Below are 25,424 nucleotides of genomic sequence, written 5' to 3' on the forward strand. Positions count from 1 at the left end.
CAGAGGAACTCTGGCGCTCAGTCAGAGTGACCATCGGGTTCATGGTTACCTACCTGACCAATGTCCTTCTCCTCCGATTGCTCAGTTTGGCCGGGCAGCCAGCTCTAGGAAGAGCCTTGGTGGTTCCAAACTTCTTCCGTTTAAGAATGATTTGTTCTTGGGGATCTTTAAAGCTGCAGAAATGTTGTTCTACCCTTCCCCAGATCAATGCCTCGACACAATTCTGTCTTGGAGCTCTACAGACAATCCCTTCGACCTCATGGCTTGGTTTTTGCTCTGACATGCACTGGTCAACTGTTTAACCTTATATAGACAGGTGTGTGCCTTTCCAAATCATGTCCAATCAATTGAATTTACCGCAGGTGGACTCCAATCAAGTTGTAGATCATTGGAAACACACGAGCTCAATTTCGAATCTCATAGCGAAAGGTCTGAACACTTACGTAAATACGGTATTTCCATTTGAAATTTGATATACATTTTTTTTAAACTGTTTTTGCTTTGTCATTATGGGGTATTGTGTGTGGATTGATGAGCAAAATAATTAATTTGATCAATTTTAGAATAATGCTGTAACGTAATAAAATGTGGAAAAAGTAAAGGGGTCTGAATACTTTGCGAATGTCAGTTAGGCTCTACACCCATTGTAAAGCAGATTAATGTGTTTCATTTTAAGAAGTTATTTGGCCACTTTATTTGTGCCTTAAGTTGAGCATAATTCACAAGTGATAGGCTAATAAAGTTGGGAAATAAATATAGTAGGCCTAGCCTATAGAAAGATGATGGGATCCTCCTCTTTTTAATAGAGGCCATCACTCTGTTTTCTCACACAATTGCAAGGCCTACAGAAATGTTGTGCAACATGAGCTCATGGGCTCACATTAAGTATTTTATTATATTTTCGATTACATTTGCATTGATGTCAGAGTGATTAGAGGGACAAGAGTACCAGGCAGTTAGCAAGTTTGGTAGGCTACTAATGACCATCAGCAGTATCAGAGCTTGGAGAAGCCTAATTACCGTGACTAAACAAGCAGTCATGTGGAATTTGACTGCCATCATGACCCGTTACCGCCGATGTGGCGGTAATACGGTCACCATAACAGCCCTACACACAGGATGGCCATACAGTGAATGAAGACTTCCTCACAAGCAGAGAGGACACTCATTCAGTAGGACATTCATATCATCTTCACAAGTATGTACAAGCTAAGGTTACACTAAGTACACACACTGTATCCTTTCCATTGGCACAGGCACTGTCATGTATAAATGACAAACATGTCCAGCCACTCATGCATACACAATGACAATGATGTTTACTGTACTTAAAGAGGAAATGCTTTTACAGGAGCACACACACACACACTACAGTTACACAAACCCTGTCACACACACTCAAGCACAACCGTGCACATGACCACACATGCTTGCAAATGTGCACACACACACATACGCACACAGAAACACTGCCTCTAGACTAGAGGTCGACCGATTAATCGGAATGGCTGATTAATTAGGGCCGATTTCAAGTTTTCATAACAATTGGAAATCTGTATTTTTGGGCGCCGATTTGCCAATTTTTTTTTTTTTACACCTTCATTTAATCTTTATTTAACTAGGCACATTCTTATTTTCAATGACGGTCTAGGAACGGTGGGTTAACTGCCTCGTTCAGGGGCAGAAATAAAGATTTTCGCCTTGTCAGCTCGGGGGATCCTCTCTTGCAACCTTACAGTTAACTAGTCCAACGCAATAACGACCTGCCTCTCGCTCGTTGCACTCCACAAGGAGACTGACTGCCTGTTACGCAAATGCAGTAAGGCAAGGTAAGTTGCTAGCTAGCATTAAACTTACGTTAGCATTAAACTTTTACGTTCTTCTCCAACACTTTGTTTTTGCATTATTTAAACCAAATTGAACATGTTTCATTATCTACTTAAGGCTAAATTGATTTCATTGATGTATTATATTAAGTTAAAATAAGTGTTAGTTCAGTATTTTTGTAATTGTCATTATTACAAATAAATAAATATATAAATATATATATATATATATAAAACAGCCGATACCGATTAATCAGCCGATTTAAAAAAAGAAATGTGTGTGTGTGTGTGTGTGTGTGTATATATATATATATATATATATATATATATATATATATATATATATATATATATATACACACACACACATTTCTTTTTTTAAATCGGCTGAAATGTGTGTGTGTGTGTGTGTATATATATATATATATATATATATATATATATATACACACACACACATTTCTTTTTTTAAATCGGCTGAAATGTGTGTGTGTGTGTGTGTATATATATATATATATATATATATATATATACACACACACACACACACACATTTCTTTTTTTAAATCGGCTGATTAATCGGTATCGGCTGTTTTGGTCCTCCAATAATCGGTATCGGTGTTGAAAAATCATAATCGGTCGACCTCTACTCTAGACAGTGTAAACTGTACAGATCTGAATCAAACACACACATACACACAAACACACATGCACCCACACACATGCACAAAGCTTCTAACCCTGGCGATGACAACTGTACTGATTAGATCTGAAAAAACACATAGCTCTTCCTCATCAATAACATCATATGTAAAATGAAGGTCACCATTTTAGCAAAGCTCTGAGGCACTGGTGAGGTCGACCACAACATAACTCTACTGGTTAGAGCAGGAGAGGAGAGAGAGGAACAGAAGAAAGCAAAGCAACAAAAAAACGGTAGCTGAAAAGCCTGAATAACAAGATGATCAGACGGTCGGAGTGTGAAAATCACAACTGACACAATCAGTGCTGAACACATACACACGCATGCACAGCTGCAAGGACACACACACACCAGCACAGACAGCGTAGGCACCTCATCAGCAGCTGGCCCAGCTGGCAGGACTGGTAAAATAGGTTCTCCACAGGTATACATCCACAGAGAGCCCTGTCTTCCCAGTCGTCCTCTAGCCCTGTGCCCAGACACGGAGCATCCTCTACTGTTTTGGCCAGCCTCTACGTCCCTCTGTCCCTGGTTCTTTACCGATGCTCCAGCACACAGCCCCCGCTGCAGCTAATTTACATCCCAGGAACGGCGATGGAGACGGGGGAAGAGAGATAGAGACCATTGGGAGACAACCGAGGGAAAAAAAATCTGCCAGTGGGAAGCCGGGCTCATCCAGATCTGAATGCTGATTGGTTAGAGGGGTTCTACAGTCCTGTAGTGCCCCCTGTTCACTGACAGCAGTCGTGCACGGAGGTGCAGATCCAGATGATAAAATGTATCTTAAGGGACTGGATTTACACACCTCATTCAAACCATGATAAAGCAGGGAGAGGCTTGCAGCCTACAAAGTATAGACTAGTGAACTTGATTTTAATTTTGAAATAATAGGGCCTATTTGTATAATTAGTAGGCTGACGCATATATACACCTTTCATAAAATGTTATTAGCCTACCTCCTCTTTGTCTCGCTGTTGTTGCTTCATTCCTTCCTTGCTTTCAACAGCTAAATTAAATACGTTTTGTTTTCCTTATCTTCGTCATTCTAATGACATCCTTGAATAATATACTGTAGGAATAGAATTAGATGCAGAAGGCCTTCACTTCTCTTCATGAAGTGAAGATTGAATTTTTATGGGTCTGAATAAATAACTGCTCTAGCCTTCCTCCATTGCATATTCACTCTTCTTTCAAACTACCTGTGAGTTCTATTGGCTGTTGTATTTAACGTTCAGCAAACAACAGAGAATATTCCATTGGTATAATCTTTGAATATTCCATTGGTATAACAAAATTATGTCCAGCAAGCTATTCTAGTCTAGCTTTTCCTTCATGGGACTCTCCTTGGAGAGAGTCCAGCAGAGCACAGGTGCATTCGTATTGCGCAAGAGAGAGGCTATAAGTTAGAAGCTTACTATAAATAACCCATCATTAATTAGCTAATTAAATGGCTAATACTGCATGGAATGTATTACCTGAAGGTGACCCCTGAAAGCCAGATGGAGATGGGTAAATTATATGCGCATTCAGTCTTTATATTACTGTACCACAGACATAAAACTTTACGATGATGAGATGATATCAAGGTTTTACTGCTAACCTACAAAGCATTACATGGGCTTGCTCCTAGCTTTCTTTCCGATTTGGTCCTGCCGTACATACCTACACGTACGCTACGGTCACAAGATGCAGGCCTCCAAATTGTCCCAATAATTTCTAAGCAAACAGCTGGAGGCCGGGCTTTCTCCTATAGAGCTACATTTTTATGGAATGGTCTGCCTACCCATGTGAGAGACGCAGATTCGGTCTCAACCTTTAAGTCTTTACTGAAGACTCATCTCTTCAGTAGGTCAAATGATTGAGTGAGGTCTGGCCCAGGAGTGTGAAGGTGAACGGAAAGGCTCTGGAGCAACGAACCGCCCTTGCTGTCTCTGCCTGGCCAGTTCCCCTCTCTCCACTTTGATTCTCTGCCTCTAATCCTATTACAGGGGCCAAGTCATTGTTGCACCCTCGACAACTACTGTGATTATTATTATTTGACCATACTGGTCAAATATGAACATTTGAACATCTTGGCCACAGAACATCTTGGTTCTGTTATAATCTACACCCCGCACAGCCAGAAGAGGACTGGCCACCTCTCATAGCCTGGTTCCTCTCTAGGTTTCGGCCTTTCTAATGAGTTTTTCCTAGCCACCATGCTTCTACACCTGCATTGCTTGCTGTTTGGGGTTTTAGGCTGGGTTTCTGTACAGCACTTTGATATATCAACTGATGTAAGAAGGGCTATATAAATACATTTGTTGATGATAGGTCTACATGCATTGTGAACTGAACTCCATACTGAGATGGGCTGTCTGTACCCATCCTGAGTGTTGATGATTCATCATGCAGAAGTCGTAGAAAAGCCAGATTTAAACATTGCATATAATATAACAGTTTAATTTCACACAATGCTCTTCATATTAATAATTTATTATAATTTACTGGTTTCTCAGTTATTTGTCTCGGGAAAAGGGAGTGATTTTGGGCCGTACATTCTGGTAAACCTCAGTAACTAGGTTCCCAACATTCAAACCTAGTAACTACACAGACCCTAACAGAAAGCATGTACTCAGGAGAATAGGACAGGAAACACGGTGTCCAAATTAAATTAATGTGTGCTTTACATCAGAATGAAATTAGTGAATTTTTTAATGATCACACAAAAATAAACAAATGATGACTGGTGACCTTTGACATGGTACTCTTTCACACTCCTCCCTCAACATAGAAGAAATAAACATAAGCATAACATGAATATCGTTTGAATCATCAGGCTCCTAGAAGGGGGACTAACATATTCTCAATCAGAGATGTACATTGCCAGATAAGAATAGAGGTTTTTAATGTCCAACATTTTTGTAATGCAAAAGCACGATGCAAAAAGCAAATAAATACTGTAAACCTTATAATCTCACGCTATAATTTATTTGGAAACTTTTCTTTAACAATGTGCATTATAAGGAGGCAAGATTTTATATTGCTAAGTTTACTAAACGCTTGTTAAATACTGGTACTGGTACTGTATGTACCAGTCAAAAGTTTAGACACACCTACTCATTCAAGGGTTTCTCTTTATTTTTGCTATTTTCTACATTGTAGAATAATGGTGAAGACATCAAAACTATGAAATTACACATATGGAATCGTGTAGTAACCAATAAAGTGTTAAACAAATCAAAATATATTTCAGATTTTAAATTCTTCAAAGTAGCCACGCTTTGCCTTGATGACAGCTTTGAACACTCTTGGCATTCTCTCAACCAGCTTCACCTGGAATGATTTTACAACAGTCGTGAAGGAGTTGTTGGCTGCTTTTCCTTCACTCTGCAGTCCAACTGATCCCAAACAATCTCAATTGGTTTGAGGTTGGGTGATTGTGGAGGCCAGGTAATCTGATACTGCACTCAATCAATCTCCTTCTTAGTCAAATAGCCCATACACAGCCTGGATGTGTGTTGGGTCATTGTCCTGTTGAAAAAAAAATTATAGTCCCACCAAGTGAAAACCAGAAGGGATGGCGTAACGCTGCAGAATGCTGTGGAAGCCATGCTGGTTAAGTGTGCCTTGAATTCTAAATAAATCACTGACAGTGTCACCATAAAAGCACCCCACACCATCACAGCACCTCCTCCATGCTTCATGGTGGGAACCACACATGCAGAGATCCTCCGATCACCTACTCTGCGTCTCACAAAGACACTGCGATTGGAATCAAACATCTCAAATTTGGACTAATTATAACAGAGGACAGATTTCCACCGGTCTAATGTCCATTGCTCGTGTTTCTTAGCCCAAGCAAGTCTCTTCTTATTATTGGTGTCTTTTAGTGGTGACTTCTTTGCAGCAATTCGACCATGACGGCCTGATTCCCGCAGTCTGCTCTGAACAGTTGATGTTGAGATGTCTGTTGAACTCTGTGAAGCATTTATTTAGGCTGCAATCTGAGGTGCAGTTAACTCTAATGAATTTCTCCTCTGCAGCAGAGGTAACTGGGTCTTCCTTTTCGGTGGCGGTCCTCATGAGAGCCAGTTCCATCATAGCACTTGATGTTTTTTGCGACTGCACTTGAAGAAACGTTCAAAGTTCTTGAAATTTTCCAGATTGACTGACCTTCATGTCGTAAAGAAATTATAGTAGGACTGTCATTTCTCTTTGCTTATTTGAGCTCGTCTTGCCATAATATGGACTTGGTCTTTTACCAAATAGGGCTATCTTCTGTATATGTCACAACACAACTGATTGGCTTAAACGTTTTAAGAAGGAAAGACATTCAACAAATTAACTTTTAAAAAGGCACACCTGTTAATTGAAATACATTCCAGGTGACCTCATGAAGCTGGTTGAGAGAAAGCCAAGAGTGTGCAAAGCTGTCATCAAGGCAAAAGGTGACTACTTTGAAGAATCACTTTTTTGGTTATTACATGATTCCATATGTGTTATTTCATAGTTTTGATGTTGTCCCTATTATTCTACAATGTAGAAAATTGTAAAAAATAAAAACCCTGAAATGAGTAGGTGTGTCCAAACTTTTGACTGGTACTGTACAGTCATGGCCAAAAGTTTTGAGAATGACACAAATATTAATTTTCAACGTCTGCTGCCTTAGTTTGCATGATGACAATTTGCATATACTCCAGAATGTTATGAAGAGTGATCAGATTAATTACATTTAATTGCAAAGTCCCTCTTTGCCATGCAAATGAACTGAATCCCCCAAAAACATTTCCACTGCATTTCAGCCCTGCCACAAAAGGACCAGCTGACATCATGTCAGTGATTCTCTCATTAACACAGGTGTGAGTGTTGACGAGGACAAGGCTGGAGATCACTCTGTCATGCTGATTGAGTTTGAATAACAGACTGGACGCTTCAAAAGGAGGGTGGTGCTTAGAATCATTGTTCTTCCTCTGTCAACCATTGTTACCTGCAAGGAAACACATGCCGTCATCATTACTTTGCACAAAAAGGGCTTCACAGGCAAGGATATTGCTGCCAGTAAGATTGCACCTAAATCAACCATCTATCGGATCATCAAAAACTTCAAGGTGAGCGGTTCAATTGTTGTGAAGAAGGCTTCAGGGCTCCCAAGGAAGTCCAGCAAGCTCCAGGACCATCTCCTAAAGCTGATTCAGCTGCAGGATCGGGGCACCAACAGTTCAGAGCTTTCTCAGGAATGGCAGCAGGCAGGTGTGAGTGCATCTGTACGCACAGTGAGGCGAAGACTTTTGGAGGATGGCCTGGTGTCAAGAAGGGCAGCAAAGAAGCCACTTCTCTCCAGGAAAAACATTAGGGACAATATTCTGATATTCTGCAAACGGTACAGGGATTGGACTGCTGAGGACTGGGGTAAAGTCATTTTCTCTGAGGAATCCCCTTTCTGATTGTTTGGGGCATCCGTAAAAAAGCTTGTTCGGAGAAAACAAGATGAGCGCTAACATCAGTCTTGTGTCATGCCATTAGTAAAGCATCCTGAGACCATTCATGTGTGGGGTTGCTTCTCAGCCAAGGGAGTGGGCTCACTCACATTTAGCCTAGAACACTCACTCACATTTTGCCTAGAACACAGCCATGAATAAAGACTGGTACCAACACATCCTCCGAGAGCAACTTCTCCCAACCATCCAGGAACAGTTTGGTGATGAACAATGCCTTTTCCAGCATGATGGAGCACCTTGCCATAAGGCAAAAGTGATAACTAACAAAACATCAATATTTTGGGTCCATGGCCAGGAAACTCCCCAGACCTTAATCCCATTGAGAACTTGTGGTCAATCCTCAAGAGGCGGGTGGACAAACTAAAACCCACAAATTCTGACAAACTCCAAGCATTGATTATGCAAGAATGGGCTGCCATCAGTCAGGATGTGGCCCAGACGTTAATTGACAGCATGCCAGGGCGGATTGCAGAGAAAAAGAAGGGTCAACACATTCTCCAAGAAGGGTCTTGAAAAAAAAGGGTCAACACTTTTGACTCTGCATCAACTTCATGTAGTTGCCTTTGACACTTATGAAATGCTTGTAATTATACTTCAGTATCCCATAGTAACATCTGACAAAAAATATCTAAAGACACTGAAGCAGCAAACTTCGTGTTAATTAATATTTGTGTCATTCTCAAAATATTTGTCCACGACTGTATATTACCACGTTTTTCAACCATTTTCAGTTTTCTTTCTGTCGTCTGGTGGTCAAAGTAAGAGTGTGGAAAGTCTCTGTCTCTCTCACAAGTTTGGAAAGCACTTTATAGTACAGTAAAGAAAAGTAGAGTATAGTTCAGTACATTACTGGTTTCCTTCATCTTCTGCAACTAAGTTAGGAAGGACGCCTGCATCTTTGTAGTGCCTGGGTGTATTGATAGACCATCCAAAGTGTAAGTAATAACTTCACCATGCTCAAAGGGATTTTCAATGTCTGTTTTTTTGCCATCTACCAATAGGTGCCCTGCTTTGTGAGGCATTGGAAGACCTCTCTGGTCTTTGTGGTTGAATTTCTATTTTGTAATTCACTGCTCGACTGAGGGACCTTACATATAATTCAATGTGTGGGGTACAGAGAAGAAGTAGTCATTAAAAAATGTCGGTAAACACTATTATTGTACACAGAGTTAGTCCGTGCCACTTATTATGTGAACGGTTAAGCAAATTCTTACTCCTGAAATTATTAAGGCTTGCCATAACAAAGGTTTTAAATACTTGACTCAAGACATTTCAGCTTTTCATGAATTTGTAAAAAAATCTCAAAAAACATAATTACACTTTGACATGATGGGGTATTGTGTGTAGGCCTGTGACACAATCTACATGTCATCCATTTTAAATTCAGGCCCTAACAACAAAATGTGGAAAAAGTGAAGTAGTGAATACTGTATAATTAATTCTATAACACTGCACAAACTCACAGAAAACGGCTCTCACTCACTCACTATCTATACTATTCCTTTCTGGATTGTTCCCGCTGAGTCCATCTGCATTACTTTCCTCTCTTTCAAATCTTACTTCCTTTCTTTGTTCTTCTTCCCCCATTCACTCTTCCTTTCTTTCTTCCTCATCCCTTTGACCTCTTCCTCTCTTATCCCTTGCTCCTTCTCTCCCTCCCTACCTTTCTGATTGGATCTACACCAATTTTACCTGCTTTAAAGCACCAATTAAACTGTTTGAATCAACCACAGAATGTGTGTGTGTGTGTGTGTGTGTGTGTGTGTGTGTGTGTGTGTGTTGACAAATCAGACAGCTACTGGGCGTTCATACTGTGTGGATGTATAGATATATATAGAAGTTCTCTCTGCTACCGCACGGCAAGCGGTACCGGAGCGCCAAGTCTAGGTCCAAGAGGCTTCTACTAAACAGCTTCTACCCCCAAGCCATAAGACTCTTGAACATCTAATCAAATGGCCTGCATGAAAGTCCCTGTTGTTCCAAATGACAGTGTGATCTCGCTCTCCGTGACCGATGTGAGAAAAACATCTTGATTGTGCAACATTTTCCCATTATTATTTAACAAATTCTTCAAGCCCTGTCAAATTGGTTGATGATCATTGCTAGACATCCATTATAGCAGGTCTTGCCATCGATGTATAGTGTATTCGAAAACTATTCAGAACCCTTCCCTTATTCCACATTTTGTTACGTAAAAGCCTTATTCTAAAATGGATTAAAAATAAAAACAGTCAACACACAATATCCAATGACGACAAAGCAAAAACAGGTTTTTAGAAATGTTTGAAAATAAATATATATATATATATATATATATATATATATATATATAAATAAAACAAACTATAGTTTTGGCAAGTCGGTTAGGACGTCTACTTTGTGCATGACACAAGTAATATTTCCAACAATTGTTTACAGACAGATTATTCCACTTATTCCACTGTTTCACAATTCCAGTGGGTCAGAAGTTTACATACGCTAAATTGACTGTGCCTTTAAACAGCTTAGAAAATTCCAGAAAATGATGTCATGACTTTAGAAGTTTCTGATAGGCTAATTGACATAATTTGAGTCAATTGGAGGTGTACCTGTGGATGTATTTCAAGGCCTACCTTCAAACTCAGTGCCTCTTTGTCATGGGAAAATTAAAAGAAATATGCCAAGACCTCAGAAAACAATTGTAGATCTCCACAAGTTTGGTTCATCCTTGGAAGCAATTTCCAAACACCTGAATGCACCACGTTCATCTGTACAAACAATAGTACGCAAGCATAAATACCATGGGATCACGCAGCCGTCATACCGCTCAAGAAGGAGACGCGTTCTGTCTCCTAGAAATGAACGTACTTTGGTGCAAAAAGTGCAATCCCAGGACAACAGCAAAGGACCGTGTGAAGATGCTGGAGGAAACAGGTACAACAGTATCTATATCCACAGTATAATGCGTCCTATATATCAACATAACCTGAAAGGCCACTCAGCAAGGAAGAAGCTCCAAAACTGCCATAAAAAAGCCAGACTACGGTTTGCAACTGCACATGTGGACGAAGATCGTACATTGTGGAGAAACATCCTCTGGTCTGATGAAACAAAAATAGAACTGTTTGGTCATAATGACCATCGTTATGTTTGGAGGAAAAAGGGGGAGGCTTGCAAGCTGAAGAACACCATCCCAACCGTAAAGCACAGGGTGGCAGCATCATGTTGTGGGGGTGCTTTCCTGAATGAGGGATTTGTGCACTTCACAAAATAGATGGCATCATGAGGCAGGAAAATTATGTGGATGTATTGAAGCCACATCTCAAGACATCAGTCAGAAAGTTAAAGCTTGGTCGCAAATGCGTCTTCCAAATGGATAATGACCCCAAGCATACTTCCAAAGTTGTGGAAAAATGGCTTAAGGACAACAAAGTCAAGGTATTGGAGTGGCCATCACAAAGCCCTGACCTCAGTCCAATAGAACATTTGTGGGCAGAACTGAAGAGCAAGTGTTAGAGCAAGGAGGCCTACAAACCTGACTCAGTTACACCAGCTCTGCCAGTGGGAATGGGCCAAAATTCATCCAACTTATTGTGGGAAGCTTGTGGAAGGCTACCCAAAATGTTTGACCCAAGATAAACAATTTAAAGGCAATGCTACCAAATACTAATTGAGTGTATGTAAACTTCTGACCAATACACAATTCTCTCTACCATTATTCTGACATTTTATATTCTTAAAATAAAGTGGTGATCCTAACTGACCTAAGACAGGGAACTTTTAATAGGATTAAATGTCAGGAATTGTGAAAAAGTTTAAATGTATTTGGCTAAGGTGTATTTAAACCTCCGACATCAACTGCATGTATGTATGTATGTATGTATGTATGTATGTATGTATGATTGTATGTATGTATGTATGTACACACACATACAGTGAGGGAAAAAAGTATTTGATCCCCTGCTGATTTTGTACGTTTGCCCACTGACAAAGAAATTATCCATCTATAATTTTAATGGCAGGTTTATTCGAACAGTGAGAGACAGCATAACAACAAAGAAATCCAGAAAAACGCATGTCAAAATATTTTTTAATTGATTTGCATTTTAAATGAGGGAAATAAGTATTTGACCCCTCTGCAAAACATGACTTAGTGACTTAATGACTTGGTGGCAAAACCCTTGTTGGCAATCACAGAGGTCAGACGTTTCTTGTAGTTGGCCACCAGGTTTGCACACATCTCAGGAGGGATTTTATCCCACTCCTCTTTGCAGATCTTCTCCAAGTCATTAAGGTTTCGAGGCTGACATTTGGCAACTCGAACCTTCAGCTCCCTCCACAGATTTTCTATGGGATTAAGGTCTGGAGACTGGCTAGGCCACTCCAGGACCTTAATGTGCTTCATCTTGAGCCACTCCTTTGTTACCTTGGCCGTGTGTTTTGGGTCATTGTCATGCTGGAATATCCATCCACAACCCATTTTCAATGCCCTGGATGAGGGAAGGAGGTTCACACCCAAGATTTGATGGTGCATGGCCCTGTCCATCGTCCCTTTGACGCAGTGAAGTTGTCCTGTCCCCTTAGCAGAAAAACATCCCCCAAAGCGGTGGGGTGGGGATGGTGTTCTTGGGGTCATAGGCAGCATTCCTCCTCCTCCAAACACGGCGAGTTGAGTTGATGCCAAAGAGCTCCATTTTGGTCTCATCTGACCACAGCACTTTCACCCCTTTGTCTTCTGAATCATTCAGATGTTCTTTGGCAAACTTCAGACGGGCATGTCTATGTGCTTTCTTGAGCAGGGGGACCTTGCGGGTGCTGCAGGATTTCAGTCCATCACGGCGTAGTGTGTTACCAATTGTTTTCTTGGTGACTATGGTCCCAGCTGCCGTGAGATCATTGACAAGATCCTCCCGTGTAGTTCTGGGCTGATTCCGCACCATTCTCATGATCCTTGCAACTCCACGAGGTGAAATCTTGCATGGGACCTCAGGCCGAGGGGGATTGAGAGTTCTTGTTTCTTCCATTTGCAAATAATCGCACCAACTGTTGTCACCTTCTCACCAACATGCTTGGCGATGGTCTTGTAGCCCATTCCAGCCTTGTGTAGGTCTACAATCTTGTCCCTGACATCCTTGGAGAGCTCTTTGGTCTCGGCCATGGTGGAGAGTTTGGAATCCGATTGATTGATTGCTTCTGTGGACAGGTGTCCTTTATTAAGGTAACAAACTGAGATTAGGAGCAGTCCCTTTAAGAGTGTGCTCCTAATCTCAGCTCGTTACCTGTATAAAAGACAACAGGGAGCCAGAAATCTTTCTGATTGAGAGGGGGTCAAATACTTATTTTCCTCAGTAAAATGCAAATCAATTCATAACATTTTTGACATGCGTTCTTCTGGATTTTTTTGCTGTTATTCTGTCTCTCACTGTTCAAATAAACCTACCATTAAAATGATAGACTGATCATTTCTTTGTCAGTGGGCAAACGTACAAAATCAGCAGGGGATCAAATACTTTTTCCCCCTCACTGTATAATATATTATACACATACTGACACACACAAGAAACACCTTACTTACATAAGTGTTTAGACCCTTTGCTATAAGACTGGGTCTGAAAACCATGTATATGTACACTGCTCCAAAAAATAAAGGGAACACTTAAATAACACAATGTAACCCCAAGTCAATCACACTTCTGTGAAATCAAACTGTCCACTTAGGAAGCAACACTGATTGACAATAAATTGCACATGCTGTTGTGCAAATGGAATAGACAACAGGTGGAAATTATAGGCAATTAACAAGACATCCCCAATAAAGGAGTGGTTCTGCAGGTGGGGACCACAGACCACTTCTCAGTTCCTATGCTTCCTGGCTGATGTTTTGGTCACTTTTGAATGCTGCCGGTGCTTTCACTCTAGTGGTATCATGAGACGGAGTCTACAACCCACACAAGTGGTGCATGTAGTGCAGCTCAACCAGGATGGAACATCAATGCGATCTGTGGCAAGAAGGTTTGCTGTGTCTGTCAGCGTAGTGTCCAGAGCATGGAGGCGCTACCAGGAGACAGGCCAGTACATCAGGAGACGTGGAGGAGGCCGTAGGAGGGCAACAAACCAGCAGCAGGACCGCTACCTCTACCTTTGTGCAAGGAGGAGCACTGCCAGAGCCCTGCAAAATTACCTCCAGCAGGCCACAAATGTGCATGAGTCTGCTCAAATGGTCAGAAACAGACTCCATGAGGGTGGTATGAGGGCCTGATGTCCACAGGTGGGGGTTGTGCTTACTACAGCCCAACACCGTGCAGGACGTTTGGCATTTGCCAGAGAACACCAAGATTGGCAAATTCGCCACTGGCGCCCTGTGCTCTTCACAGATGAAAGCAGGTTCACACTGAGCACGTGGCAGACGTGACAGTGTCTGGAGACGCCGTGGAGAACGTTCTGCTGCCTGCAACATCCTCCAGCATGACCGGTTTGGCGGTGGGTCAGTCATGGTATGGGGTGGCATTTCTTTGGGGGGGCTGCACAGCCCTCCATGTGCTCGCCAGAGGTAGCCTGACTGCCATTGGGTACCGAGATGAGATCCTCAGACCCCTTGTGAGACCATATGCTGGTGCAGTTGGCCCTGGGTTCATCTTAGTGCAAGACAATGCTAGACCTCATGTGGCTGGAGTGTGTCAGCAGTTCCTGCAAGAGGAAGGCATTGATGCTATGGACTGGCCCGCCCGTTCCCCAGACCTGAATCCAATTGAGCACATCTGGGACATCATTTCTCGCTCCATCCACCAACGCCATGTTGCACCACAGACTGTCCAGGAGTTGGCGAATGCTTTAGTCCAGGTCTGGGAGGAGATCCCTCAGGAGACCATCCGCCACCTCATCAGGAGCATGCCCAGGTGTTGTAGGGAGGTCATACAGGCACGTGGAGGCCACAAACACTACTGAGCCTCATTTTGACTTGTTTTAAGGACATTACATCAAAGTTGGATCAGCCTGTAGTCTGGTTTTCCACTTTAATTTTGAGTGTGACTCCAAATCCAGACCTCTATGGGTTGATAAATTTGATTTCCATTGATAATTTCTGTGTGATTTTGTTGTCAGCACATTCAACTATGTAAAGAAAAAAGTATTTAATAAGAATATTTCATTCATTCAGATCTAGGATGTGTTATTTTAGTGTTCCCTTTATTTTTTTGAGCAGTGTATATATGAATTGGTGAGGACACTAGAACAGTTTGTAGGACCCGGCCTCACCCTACTGAACTCTGAAATCAAATGTCTTCTGTTTGCAGATCAGCTGGTGCTTCTTTCCTCAACAAATTAGGGCCTACAGTGGCACCTAGATCTTCTGTCAGACTTGGACCCTGACAGTGAAATTCAGAAAGACATAAAATAGTGTTCCAAAAAAGGTCCAGGAGCCAGATTTAAAATAATAATAATATATCTAGACACCATTGCCTAGAGCACACAAAGAACTATACCTACCTTGTCCTAAACACCAACACCACAGATAACTTCCACACGGCTGTGAAAGATCTAAGAGACAAGGCAAGAAGGGCCTTCTAACGCCATCAAAAGGAACATAAAACTCAACACACTAATTAGGATCTGGCTAAAAATACTTTAAATCAGTAATAGATCCCATTGTCCTCTATGATTTTCAGTTCTGGGGTCCACTCACCAACCAAGAATTCACTAAATGGGACAAACACCCAATTGAGGGACTATACTTTAGCAAAATTCTCCATGGACTTTGTGTACAATGCAAAACCCCAAACAATGCATGCAGAGCAGAGTTAGGACAATACCCGCTAGTTATAAAAATTCAGAAAAGAGCTGTTCAATTCTGCAAACAACTAAAAGAAAGCGATGCCCACAAATTCCACCACAACTCCATCACATACAAAGAGATTAACCTAGACAATAGTCCACTCAGCATTCTGGATATGGGGCTCTGTTCACAAACAAACATTTATTTTTAAATTAATATTTAAAAAAACAGAATTCTACTTTGACATTATAGGGTATTGTGTGTCTAGGCCAGTGACACAAAATATAAATTTAATCAACTTAACATTCAGTCTGTAACACAAAATGTGGAAAGAGTATACAGGTGTGAATACTTTCTGAAGGCATTGTTTAAATCAAATTACCAAAATATTGCTAAAGGTAAACCTGGTCTGATCAGGGACAAGGTCTGATCACGCTCTCCGTAGCAGATGTGGGCAAGACCTTTAAACAGGTCAACATTCACAAGGCCGCAAGGCCAGATGGATTACCAGGATGTGTACACAGAGCATGCGCGGACCAACTGGCAAGTGTCTTCACTGCCATTTTCAACCTCTCCCTGACCGAGTCGGTAATTAAAACATGTTTCAAGCAGGCCACCATTGTCCCTGTGCCCAAGAAAGCAAAGCAAACCACCCAGTAGCACTCACGTCGGTAGCCATGAATTTAAAGGCTGGCCATGGCTCACATCAGCACCATCATCCCGGATACCCTAGACGCACTCCAACTCAAATACCGCCTCCACACTGCCCTTTCCCACCTGGACAAAAGGAACACCTATGTGAGAATGCTGTTAATTGACTACAGCTCAGCATTTAACACCATAGAGCCCACAAAGCTCATCACTAAGCTAAGGACAGTGGGACAAAACACCTCCCTCTGCAACTAGATCCTGGACTTCCTGACGGACCGCCCGCAGGTGGTAAGGGTAGGTAACTGCCACTCTTATCCTCAACACTGGGGTCCCTCAGGGCTGCGAGTTTAGTCTCCTCCTGTACTCCCTGTTAACCCACGACTGCGTGGCCAAACACAACTCCAACACCATCATTAAGTTAGCTGATTACACAACGGTGGCAGGCCTGATGTGATGTGGTGCCAGTGGTGTGGTGCCAGGACAACAACCTCTCCCTCAACACGAGCAAGACAAAGGAGCTGATCGTAAACTACAGGAAAAGGAGGGCCAAAACACACCCTCATTCACATTGACAGGGCTGTACTGGAGCGGATCGAGAGTTTCAAGCTCCTTGGTGTCCACATCACCAACCAGCTATCATCGTCCAAACACACCAAAACAGTTGTGAAGAGGGCACGACAACATCTTTCCCCCTCAGGAGACTGAAAAGATTTGGCATGTGTCCCAAGATCCTCAAAAAGTTCTACATTTGCACCAGAGAGCTTCCTGACCAGCAACTCCTTGGCATATGACCATAACACGCTACAGAGAGTAGTGTGCATGGCTCAGTACATCACTGGGGCCAAGCTTCCTTCCATCCAGGACCTATATACTAGGCAGTGTCAGAGGAAGGTCCCAAAAACTGTCAAAGACTCCAGTCACCCAAGTCGTAGACTGTTCTCTCTGCTACTGCACGACAAGTGGTACCGGAGCACCAAGTCTAGGACAAAAACACTAATTAACAGCTTCTACCCCAAGCCATAAGACTGCTGAATAATTAATCAAATGGCCACCTGGACAATTTGCATTGACACCACCCCCTTTTGTTTTTATACCGCTGCTACTCACTGTTAATTATCTATGCATAGTCACTTTACCCCTGCCTACATGTACAAATTACTTCGACTAACCTGTACCCCTGCACAATGACTCGGTACCGGTACCCCCTGTACATAGCCTCGTTGTCATTTTGTTGTGTTACTTTTGTTAAAAATTGTATTTAGTTTAGTTAGTAAATATTTTCTTAACTCTATTTTCTTAAAACGACATTGTTTTTTAAGGGCTTGTAAGCATGTGACAAATCAAAATGGATTTGAACAATCAAAATATAAAATCCAAATAACTTCACGGACCTTTATTGTAAAGGGGTTAAACACTGTTTCCCATGCTTGTTCAATGAACCATAAACAATTAATGCACATTCACCTGTGGAATGGTCGTTAAGACACTAACAGCTTACAGACAGTAGGCAATTAAGGTCACAGTTATGAAAACTTAGGACATTAAAGAGGCCTTTCTACTGACTCTGAAAAACACCAAAAGAAAGATGCCCAGGGTCCCTGCTCATCTGTGTGAACGTGCCTTAGGCATGCTGCAAGGAGGCATGAGGACTGCAGATGTGGCCAGGGCAATAAGTTGCAATGTCAGGACTGTGAGATGCCTAAGACAGTGCAACAAGGGAGACAGGGTGGACAGCTGATTGTCCTCGCAGTGGCAGACAACGTGTAACAACACCTGCACGGGATCGGTACATCCGAACATCACACCTGCATAAAGAAGAAGTTACAGGTCTGTGAGAGCCAGAAATTTTGCTTGTTTGTAGGTGACCAAATACTTATTTTCCACCATAATTTGCAAATAAATTCATTAAAAATCCTAAAATGTCATTTTGTTTTTCTCATTTTGTACAGGCCTCTCTCATCTTTTTAAGTGGGAGAACTGGTGGCTGACTAAATACTTTTTTGCCCCACTGTATACATGGCAGAGGTTCAATCAAGCTAGTCGTCTTGACTACTTCCTTATGTCACTTTCGCTGGCACCAAAAGTTTAAAAAGTATAGATAGGGAAAAGAATGCGGCCAGACCATCAAATAATTGGCATATACATTAGTCTTACAGAATTTCCACATGGGCAAGGGTATTGCAAATTGAATCGAAGCCTATTGGATGAATCCCCCTTATTGTTTGGGACACTTTTAAAATGTGCTTTTAGAGGCCATGCAATTCAATATTCATCTTAAAAGAAAAGCAATTTAAGTCCAAATAATTAATATTAAGAAAGGGAAAAAAAAGAGGGACTTAACAGTACACATAGATAGCAACAAAAACAGTATCAGAGGCACAGAATACGTTAGAGGAAAAACAAAAAGAAATGGAGGAAATTATTCAAGAAAGATTAAGTGTAATATATTATTAAAATAATGCGAACTGGATGGAATATGGGGAAAAAAATGCACCACTTTCTTCAACATAGAAATGCTACCAAAAAGGACTAACAGAAACAAATGACGGAAACTGAGGAAGCAAAGCATATGTTTCCGTTTCAGTCTCCTCCATCTCGACCAACCAAAGTAAATTGTAAGTATTTTTTTACTATTACTAATGTAAAATTAACAGCTGTACAGAAAGACTCATGTGAAGGCCAAATTACATTGAAGGAACTTCTTGATGAAATTAAAGCCTTTAAGTAAGGGAAAACTGCAGGGTTGGATGGCATACCAGTTTGATGTACTCACAAGGAATATTAAAGCATAAGACCTCTCACCAAAGGCTTCAGGCATACAAAAAGTATACTTCAATCCAAACTGGTTCTCTAGCAGATTAGTAAGAATATCTCACCCCATGTTCAAGAATGGCCTTTTCCCCTTTATTCAGACTACAACCTCTCACTTTTGGTTATTTGAAAATGAACTCCAAAATATTGCTATTTTTCAAACAAGATATAGAGAGTTGGTTGCAATTTCAGTTTAATCCAATAGAAAAGAGAACAAATATTACAACAAATATTATGGCTAATCTAAAATGTACTAATTGAATAAAATAAAAAATAAAATAATAATAAATATATATATATATATATATATATATATATATATATATATATATATATATATATATATATTTATATAAAGGTATAATCTTTGTAAATTATGTCATCAGGCCTTGTCTGCTCTACTCAAAATTACAGACAACTAATTTCAGCATTACCACCCAAATGGAAGAGGCAAGTGGAAGGGGGAGAAAGTAAGGAACTTGTCTGTCGGCCTTGCATTAAAAACGAAAATTGGCTAAATTGTGATAAATAAAGAAATACATCAGTTTCATTTAAGGACCCACCCCCCAAAAAATCAGCTTGGTTACTACATGATTCCATGTGTAATTTCATAGTTTTGATGTCTTCACTATGATTTTACAATGTAGAAAATAGTCAAAATAAAGAAAAACCCCGGACTGAATAGGTGTGTCCAAACTTTTGACTGGTATATGGAGGATTCAACCATCAAGAGACAAGAGACAACAACAAAAAACACCCTGAGTGCATCGGACATGAAACATCAATACAACTGTAAAAACAGCAAAAAAAATAGATAAACAAGTTCTGACTTCTTACGAGGTTGTCCTTTCATTATAGGATAGAGACTTCTTGCTGCACCAATCAAAGCAGTGGAGCGTGGTCAAAACCACACTCATCTTGTAGCGATGGGAAGCAGGGTTGCAAAATACAAATCATACACATGCAATTTTACCATTTATAAAATATTTGTTCTTCAGAATAGCTAAAAAATAAGTGAAACTTCAAATTATTCAACAGATTATGATAGTTTGGTGCTTAAGTTTAAAACGTAAATTTGCACCCCGTATTTTAATTTGCTCCATGGCTCAGACGGTGAAGTGTAGGCTATGGCAAAAAGTTGTTTGGCTCAGTCACGACTTGAGGAGAGGAAGAACTTTGCAGGTGTTTCTGAATGGGTAACATTTAAATAAAACCCAGCCCTGAAAAGAAACGTAGACTGAAAAGTATTAGCATGTCATATCATAAGGGAAAACGCATGACATTGGCACTGAAAATATCTGAAGTTATCACTTCAGATTTCCCACTTCAACCCCAAATATATCATACTGATTAAAACTATTGACTTAAATCGTTGTGCAACTTCATGGGGGAAGCTATGGGCATCGTCTTTCTACTGAAAAAATGTTAATTGCCTTGCTTCTGGGAAATGAGCTGTAAAACTTTTTTTTTTTACGTCTCTCTGGCCCATGACAAAACTAGTAGAATTGCAGTCCTTCGTCAAGAGAGGGGCCACTAAAACGTTTTGCCAGAAGATTGGGGGGCCCACCAACCAAATCTCACTTAGGGCCCTCAAAAGGCTGAGTGAGAATGTGACATGATATCCTTGGTTGATATTGACTGCTAAAATGAATTATTTTCATCTCAAAATGCAGTTATAAAGTGCAGATTATTTCTGTGTCTTATGTTTTAAAAAAGCATCACCGTTTATGGCTGTAATGACAGGCTACCTTTGCGCAGAGATTGTGTGCGCATGTTCACGTGTATTCGCGAGCATGTGCTGGGGGGGTGGGGGTCGCAAACTTTTAACCACTCCTTTTTAGGGGTCACTGGTCAAAAGGTTTGAGAGCCACTGAGCTAGCAAACAGACCGCTGGTTTGCTGTACAGCTATATAATTGCCATAAATAAATAAATATGCAGCTCCAAAAATGGTTTGGTGATCAAGAATATTCACTATCTACTTTGCAAGCTCACCAGGAATAATGGGGAACCAAGCAACAATTACTAGCATAGGCCTACTGGTCTTTTGGCATGTAAAAAATGTATTGATATTAATAATTTTACATTTGGAATTCATTATTACATAATCAAAATGTATTGTAGATTATTATTTTTTTATTTAAAAAAAAAAAGGCTGTCTGGTAGCATTGAAGTCAGTGCATGTATAAATTTGTGACTTGACTTGTTCTTAGAATACACAACTTGGACTTGACCAGGCCAACTTCGGACTCAATTTGAGACTCAGACCTTGTGACTTGCTTGTTAGTAGAATAACTGTGATTTGGTTCCACCTCTGGTAGTAGTAGTGCATGTCAACATCAGAGGTGACCCCATAGCAAAATGTGCACCTACGCCCTTCTGGGTATAAACACTGGGGTAAATCCTGTATGGAAATGTGCCAATAGTCTATGCTTCTGGACACTATCTCTCTTCCATTTGAGTGACATAGTTTGCAATATGCCTACCCATTGACGACACATATGTAGGCTATTTCTGATGAGTAGACATACATAAAATAGGCTACAACCAGACAGATGGCTCCTTATCTTGCGCTGTGTGGCGGCGGCTCACACACACTCATTCAATGTTCATGCTTTTACGCCTTTGGCCCCGTCTGGCATACCTCACCTTGTTTGACACACTTGAAGCGGATCGGATCTTTGCCGTGTTTGATGACAGCCAGAACATCCCGGGTGGTGAGCCCGGCCACCGGCGTTTCGTTGACCTCAAGCAGCAACTCATCCTGGGCCAGCTTGCCGCTCTGGACTGTTTCTTTTCCTTGTTTCACCTCCCCGAAGTAGGGGAACTGCCCAATCTCCGCGCCCCCCTTCAGCTCGAAGCCAAATTCTCCCTCTATGCTCCTGGTGACGACCGCTTCGTGGACTTTGTTGGTCCAGTGATTTTTTTTCGTCAGGCTCTTGGACATCGTTGAGCGAGTATCACCAAACCGAGGCGCCCATCCGATAGCCTATCGTCTCATCCCGGCCTTTGTGTCATACAGATAGGCTCCCACCAGATCAGAGCGCCGACGGTAGCTCCATCACCGATGCACGCCAGGCGTAGTATCCGTCTAGCACGCAGCGCGTTCAGGTAGGGGTCTGCAGTACAGCTCAGTGGAGAATCAGGCCGTCACACACACACACAGGCAAGACACAGAAGATAGGCTACTAGCGGGTGAACCGGATGTGAAGTCTGGAGGAGGGGAGATTAATGGTTCGGAGAGGAGGGATGGATGGATGGATGGATGGATGGAAAGGAAAAAAAATCGCAAATGAATGTTCTGTAGTCTGCACCGCCAGATTGCTCATAGCGCATAGACTAGTTGAGATTGAGCACGCGCAGATTTAAAGCAACAAGCATCAAATCGTTTATTTCGTCGTCATCCTCTTCCACCACAACGTTTTCCATGTATTATTATGCTATTGCAGTAACAAACAAAAAAAAGCATCTGATGTCGGCTGTCTAACTTGTCTGTGATTGCGGCATTACACACCACGAGTGTCTAATGGTCTGTGTTCAGTCAGTTAAAAGGTAGTGTAGCCTACATTGCCAACATAAAGTATTCACACCCATTACCTTTTCAAGATGTTGTTGTGTTACAACCTGAATTTAAAGTGGACTCAATTGAGATTGAGTGTCATTGGCCTACACACAATATTTAGGCTTGGCATAATGTCAAAATGGAATTGTCAACATTTTCAATAAGTATTCAACCCCTTTATGGCAAGCCTAAATAAGTTCAGGAGTAAAAATTCAAGTGACATAATATGTTAAATGGGCTTACTCTGTATGCAATAATAGTGTAACATGCTTTTTGAATGACTACCTCATCTTTGTACCCCACACATTATCAAGGTCCCTAAGTCGAGCAGTGAATTTGATTCCACCATAAAGATTTTGAAGGTTTCCTTTCAAAAAAGGGCACCTATTGGTAGATGGCAAAAAATAAAGTAGCCATTGTATCCCTTTGCGCATGGTGAAGTTATTAATTACACTTTGGATGGTGTATCAATACGCCCAGTCACTACAAACATACAGGTGTCCTTCTTAACTCAGTTGCCGGGGAGGAAGGACACTCAAGGATTTCACCATGAGGCCAATGGTGACTTCAAAACAGTTACAGAGTTTAATGGCTGTGATAAGAAAAAACTGAGGATGGAGCAACAACATTATACTATACTATTATATACTTCAAGGGCTGTGGCGGTCAAAAGAAGCATGATATGAAGAAAATGTAATCTATTTCAGAAGAACAGAATAGCATACACTGGGTTGTCCTTATGTTAGGTCCTGATCTGGCTATGCCAAATGGCTGTGGGCAACACTATTTTGAATAACAGAAAATATTTGTTTAGAATTCCGTGGAATTATTTTATAGTATGAGGAATGCAATGTGCACGTGGTTATACCCATATATGTACATCCTGTCCTTCTGTTCTCACACTACCTAGTGAGTGTTTATGTAACCTGATAGTGCATTTGTTTATGCTAAAGCTGTCATGATGATTGATGTGTAGTGACCTTGTTGAACTGTGGAATGTGTTTGAACATTTGAAAGAGTATGGCCCCTGTTCTAGTGAACTTAGGGCATGGCTGTTGTATTTTTTCCTCTGATGACCTTGGGTAGGCAGAGGGAGTCTGGAAGGGCATCAAGGAATCTTTGGGTTGTCTGAGAATTTATAGCACGAATTTTGCTGCTCCTTGGTTGGGGTCTGAGCAGATTATTTGTCATCGATTGCAAACGCAATAAAATGAGGAAAAACATTAATAAGATCCACAACATTTATTCCATGGGACAAAACTAGGTCCAGAGTATGACTGTGGCAGTGAGTATGTCCGGAGACATGTTGGACAAAACCCAGTGAGTCGATGATGGCTCCGAAAGCTTTTTGGAGTGGGTCTGTGGACTTTTCCATGTCAATATAAAGTCTCCAAAAATTAGAATATTATCTGCTATGACTACAAGGTCCGATAGGAATTGAGGGAACTCAGTGAGGAACACTGTATATGGCCCAGGAGGCCTGTAAACAGTAGCTAAAACAAAGTGATTGAGTAGGCTGCATAGATTTCATGACTAGAGTTCGAAAGACGAAAACTTCATTTTTTTGTTGTTGTAAATTGAAAATTTGCTATGGTGAATGTTAACAACACCTCCGCCTTTGCCGGATGCTCGGGGGATATGGTCACTAGTGTAACCAGGAGGTGAGGCCTCATTTAACACAGTAAATTCATCAGGCTTAAGCCATGTTTCAGTCAGGCCAATCACATCAAGATTATGTTCAATGATTAGTTCATTGACTATAACTGCCTTGGAAGTGAGGGATCTAACATTAAGTAGCCCTATTTTGAGATGTGAGGTATCATGATCTCTTTCAATAATGGCAGGAATGGAGGAGGTCTTTATTCTAGTGAGATGGCTAAGGCGAACACCACCATGTTTAGTTTTGCCCAACCTAGGTCGAGGCACAGACACGGTCTCAATGGGGATAGCTGAGCTGACTACACTGACTGTGCTAGTGGCAGACTCCACTAAGCTGGCAGGCTGGCTAACAGCCTGCTGCCTGGCCTGCACCCTATTTCAGCCTGTCTATGTTCGTAGATAAGATGAGAGCATCCCTCCAGCTAGGATGGAGTCCGTCACTCCTCAGCAGGCAAGGCCTGGTCCTGTTTGTGGGTTGAGTCCCAGAAAGAGGGCCAATTATCTCCAAATTCTATCTTTTGGGAGGGGCAGAAAACAGTTTTCAACCAGCGATTGAGTTGTGAGACTCTGCTGTAGAGCTCATCACTCCCCCTAACTGGGAGGGGGCCAGAGACAATTACTCGATTTCGACACATCTTTCTAGCTGATCCACACGCTGAAGCTATGTTGCGCTTGGTGACCTCTGACGGTTTCATCCTAACATCGTTGGTGCCGACGTGGATAACAATATCCCTATACTCTCTACACTCGCCAGTTTTAGCCAGCACCATCTTCAGATTAGCCTTAACGTCGGTAGCCCTGCCCCCTGGTAAACAGTGTATGATCGCTGGATATAATGAAACAAGTGGAAAATCTTTTTCAACATCGTGAACAATTACGAAGAATGGCACTTCTATCCTTAAGACAGAACCTGGGTCTAAAGGCAATGAATCCAGGGAAAGAAAACATACGGAACCTGGATGGAGCGGGATATCGTGCAGGGAA

The 25,424-nt window shown here is 41.4% G+C and overlaps 1 protein-coding gene across 2 annotated transcripts in view; it reads right to left on the bottom strand.

Annotated features, from left to right (window-relative positions):
- LOC110525190 (membrane-associated guanylate kinase, WW and PDZ domain-containing protein 2) overlaps window positions 1-24,688 on the bottom strand; it is a 251,137-nt gene extending 226,449 nt beyond the window's left edge. The window contains exon 1 of one of the 2 annotated variants that reach the window (XM_021605194.3): window positions 21,869-24,688. In XM_021605194.3, coding sequence (XP_021460869.2) covers window positions 21,869-22,166 — 298 coding nt within the window. In that variant the 5' untranslated portion in view covers window positions 22,167-24,688. Of the gene's footprint in view, window positions 1-2,901; window positions 3,213-21,868 lie in introns of those variants that run through there. The other variant, XM_090235041.1, reaches the window with a different exon arrangement.
- Between the last annotated feature and the right edge of the window lie 736 nt (window positions 24,689-25,424).

Source organism: Oncorhynchus mykiss, chromosome 1 (genome assembly GCF_057628025.1).
Source record: "Oncorhynchus mykiss isolate SJ-2025 chromosome 1, ASM5762802v1, whole genome shotgun sequence".
In the NCBI taxonomy this organism is placed as follows: domain Eukaryota; kingdom Metazoa; phylum Chordata; class Actinopteri; order Salmoniformes; family Salmonidae; genus Oncorhynchus; species Oncorhynchus mykiss.